This window comes from Oratosquilla oratoria, unplaced genomic scaffold, assembly GCF_046742065.1.
Source record: "Oratosquilla oratoria isolate Oo_2021 unplaced genomic scaffold, ASM4674206v1 SCAFFOLD56, whole genome shotgun sequence".
Taxonomy (NCBI): Eukaryota; Metazoa; Arthropoda; class Malacostraca; order Stomatopoda; family Squillidae; genus Oratosquilla; species Oratosquilla oratoria.
The window spans coordinates 822,516-827,500 of NW_027467720.1; the positions used below are offsets into that span (position 1 = coordinate 822,516).

Genomic DNA, 4,985 nt, shown 5'->3' on the forward strand with positions numbered 1-4,985 from the left:
GGTGGAGGTAGAATGTAGATTGAGAGAAGCGAGTAAATGCCTTGGTGGTTTAAAGAGTGTAATGAGAAATAGACATTTGGGAATGGATGCGAATAGGAGACTGTATGAAGGAGTGATTGTGCCAACAGCACTGTATGGGGCAAAAACGTGGAACATAAGAGAAGAAGAGAGAAGGAGTTTGAATGTGTTTGAGATGAGGTGTCTGAGAAGTATGGTGGGGGTTTATTAGGCTAGATAGAGTGAGAAATGAGGAGTGTGAGGAGGAGAACAGGGGTGAAAAATAATAATAATAATAATAATAATAATAATAATAATAATAATAATAATAATAATAATAATAATAATAATTAATAATAAAATAATAATAATAATAATAAAAATAATAATATAATAATATAATAATAATAATAATAATAAATAATAATAATAATAATAATAATAATAATAGTATAAGTAATAATAATAATAATAATAATATAATAATAAATATAATAATAATAATAATAATAATAATAATAATAATAATAATAATAATAATAATATAATAATAATAATATAATAATAATAATAATAATAATAATAATAATAATAATAATAATAATAATAATAATTATAATAATAATAATAATAATAATAACAATAACAAATAATGATAATAATAATAATAATAATAATAATGATAATAATAATAAGAATATTAGTAATAATGATAATGATAATGATAATAATAATAATATTGATAATAACAAGAATGATTAATGAAAATAATAATAATAATGTTATTAATATTAATAATAATAATAATAATAATAATAATAATAATAATAATAATAAAATCATAATATCAATATAATAATAGTAGTAGTAATAACACTGTATAACAATGAAAAAAAAAAAACGGAAATGAGACTATCCTTTTCTAGAGTTATTTTTTGCGTAGATCACGAATATAACATCCGTTTCTTTCTGTGACCCTCCAGTTCTTCGTAAATAGCAGTGCCCGCAATGTCTATCTGAACGGTATTTTTTGTTGCTTTTACCATTTATATAATTTTTCACATAGCTATGTGTTTTTTTTCTTAACAGGATACAGAGTTAAGATGCCTAGAGAATGCAAGAATTCGCCAGACAAGTTTTGTTATATATGTGGATCAGTTACATTAAGGCAATACAAGAGACAGTTGACTCAACGTGTAAAGAAACTTTATGAGCTGTACTTTGGATGTAAAGTGGGTGACCAGGACAAAAGCTGGGCACCTCACATATGTTGTGTCAGGTGTACAAGTTCCCTTTCTGCCTGGGTGAAAGGCAAAGGGACTGGCCTCATGTTTGGCGTACCAATGGTCTGGAGGGAGCCAAAGGACCACTCAACAGATTGCTACTTCTGCTTAACGGATATCAAAGGTGGGTGTTCAGTGTTTATTTTTTACTGTTTTTATATATATTTTCAAGAGATGTATCAATAAAAAAGATCGAAATACATAATAAGTTGCACTTCCACTATTTTTGCACGTGATCACAACCAATAGTATCCATTTTTAGTCTGATTTTTTTTTTATTTTCCTGCAGGTCGCAACAGAAAAGGCAAGAAATCTATCGTGTATCCAGATCTTCAGTCTGCTATTCGCCCAGTTCTACATTCAAGTGATATTCCTGTACCACAGCCGCCCTCTGAACTACCAAGCGATGACACGAGCAACTCAGACGATTCAGAATCTCAAGATGCAACGTATACGACACAACTTGAATCTGATAAGAAACCACACCTCATCACCCAACCAGAACTCAATGATCTAGTTCGTGATCTAACACTTACTAAGCAACAGAGTGAACTCCTGGCCTCACGTTTGCAACAATGGCACCTGTTGGATGAAGAAGCTCGAATTACAGTATTTAGGAAGCGTTCTGCAAATCTACAGGATTTCTTCACTTTGGAAAACAACTTGACTTATTGTAATGATATCAGAGGCCTATTCAGTGCCCTTGAGCTGTCCTATGAACCCAATGAGTGGAGGCTATTCATAGATGGATCCCTTTACAGCATAAAAGCAGTTCTGTTGCACATTGGGAACACCATGCCTTCAGTTCCAGTTGCTTACTCAGTCATTTTAAGAGAGACATATGAGAACTTTGCTTTTATTCTAGACCGCATAAGTTACAAAGAGCAAGAGTTCTTAATTTGTGCATAAAAGAAAGTAGAAGCCATACTTAAAGTTCAACAAACTGGATACACCAAATATATGTGCTTTCTTAGCAAGTGGGACATTAGAGCCATATCAGAACATTATATACGCTCAGAATGGCCATCTTGGGAATCTATGACGCTTGGATGCCATAATGTAATTCATGATCCACTAGTTAAGAAGAAGAAAATCATTTTGCCACCACTGCATATAAAACTAGGCCTAATGAAGCAATTTACCAAAGCACTGCAACATAACAAGCCATGTTTCCAGTATCTCAAAGGGATCTTCCCTAAAATTAGTGATGCCAAGATTAAAGAGGGTATATTTGTAGGCCCTCACATTCGCAAGCTTATAAATGATGAGGACTTTGAGGCGACAATGGATGAACCTGAGCTAGCGGCCTGGCATGCATTCAAAGATGTATGCAAAGGGCTTCTGGGAAAGCACCAAGAGTCCCAGCGAGAGCGTAAAGTGGAGAGGCTAATCAAATGCTACCAAGATCTCGGATGCAATATGTCACTGAAGATACACTTTCTTCATTCTCATCTGTCCTTCTTCCCAGAGAATGCAGCAGATGTGAGTGATGAACATGGAGAGAGGTTCCATCAAGATATAGCGTCAATGGAAAACAGGTACAAGGGAAAATGGAGCCCTGCTATGCTGGCTGACTTCTGTTGGAACCTGAAGCGTGACACGCCTGAGACGTCTTATAAAAGAAGAAGTAAATAATAGATTGTAGGTATTTATACATCATATAAAGCTAACAAACATGCCGATTCATTATATATTAATTAAATAAATACAATGAAGACATTTAATCTGACTTTGGGAGCAAAATACATTTATGGAACCTTGGAAATCTCTATTAATTGCATAATTATTAAAACAGCGATTTACAAAAAATTGTGACGTGGCATGAAATTTTTGTTATCAAATTTGAATTCAGCACACTGAACTTCATAATAAAACGCACATGAGAACTATGTTTTTTTTCTTAATCCTGAAATTTGTTGTACAGTGTAATCATAATAATAATAATAATAATAAAAATAATAATAGTAATAATAATAATAATAATAATAATAATAATAATAACAATAATGATAATAATAATAATAATAATAATAATAATAATAATAATAATAATAATAATAATAATAATAATAACAATAATAATAATAATAATAATATTAATAAGAGTAAAAGTCATAATATAATAATAATAATAATAATAATAATTAATAATAATAATAATAATAATAATAATAATAATAATAATAATAATAATAATAATAATAATAATAATAATAATAATAATAATAATAATAATAATAATAAAAATAATAATAATAGTAATAATAATAATAGTAATGATAATAATATAATAATAATAATAATAATAATAATAATAATAATAATAATAATAATAATAATAATAATAATAATAATAATAATAATAATAATAATAATAATAATAATAATAATAATAATAATAATAATAATAATAATAACAACAACAACAACAACAACAATAATAATAATAATAATAATAATAATAATAATAATAATAATAATAATAATAATAATAATAATAATAATAATAATAATAATAATAATAATAATAATAATAATAATAATAATAATAATGAAAATAATAATAATAATAATAATAATAATAATAATAATAATAATAATAATAATAATAATACATACATATACCAAGGCTTTTTCCCCCTTACAAGGGAGGTAGCCAAAAAGGGAAAGGCATAAAAACACTCCCACCCATTTCATCCCTACATACACTCCACACCCCTCCCACCCTCCCTCTCATCTGAGCACCTCCTGGATGACGGGTCATCCCTGCACCCTGCCCACCGCCCTGGGTCAGAAGCAGTGTCGCAAGACACAGCACATCCACAGCAAGGCCGCTTCATTTAATCGGCGACCCCCCCTCTCCGTCCCCCCTTGCATATAAGGAGAGGACGGGGAGAAATCCCTTCGGGCTGCGTCAAAATTTACTCACACATACTACCCCACAACATCATCCATATACAACCATTCTCCACTCACCTCTGTCTTCCGTCCTCTCCCTTCCTTCCTCAACAGACATTCCCCTCTTCCCCAAAGCCCCCTTCACCCCATCCATCCACCTCATCCTAGGACGTCCCCTCATGTTCACTCCCTCCACATCTGCCTTCCATACCTCTTTTACTAGTCTTTCTTCACTCATTCTTTCCACCCCTGTTCTCCTCCTTATCTCCTCATGTCTCACTCTATCCAGCCTAGTAACCTCCACCATACTTCTCAGACACCTCATCTCAAACACATTCAAACTCCTTCTCTCTTCTTCTCTTATGTTCCACGTTTCTGCCCCATACAGTGCTGTTGGCACAATCACTCCTTCATACAGTCTCCTCTTCGCATCCATTCCCAACTGTCTATTCCTCATTACACTCTTTAATCCACCAAGTCATTTACTCGCTTCTCTCAATCTACATTCTACCTCCACCTTCACTCCACCTTTTCCTGCAACACTTGCACCCCTGCAGAATGTCTGAAAAAGGGAGGTTCAGTGATGGTGGACTGGTTGGTGAGGTTATTTAATGTTTGCTGGAGAGAGGGTAGAGTACCGGAGGATTGGAGAAGTGCCTGTATAGTTCCTCTTTACAAGGGAAAAGGGGACAAGTGTGAATGTAGTAGTTTCAGAGGGATTAGCCTGTTAAGTGTAGTAGGGAAGGCTTATGGGAGGATCTTGATTGAGAGGATTAGGAGAGGAACAGAAGGAGTAATTGGTGAGGA

General features: G+C 32.1%; 1 protein-coding gene across 1 annotated transcript in view; it reads left to right on the top strand.

Annotated features, from left to right (window-relative positions):
- Positions 1 to 883: 883 nt before the first annotated feature.
- LOC143023729 (uncharacterized) overlaps positions 884 to 4,985 on the top strand; it is a 16,200-nt gene continuing 12,098 nt past the window's right edge. Inside the window, exons 1-2 of the mRNA XM_076182329.1 lie at positions 884 to 1,404; positions 1,570 to 1,953. Of these exons, the coding sequence (XP_076038444.1) occupies positions 1,101 to 1,404; positions 1,570 to 1,953 (688 nt within the window). The 5' untranslated portion in view covers positions 884 to 1,100. The remainder of the gene's footprint in view (positions 1,405 to 1,569; positions 1,954 to 4,985) is intronic.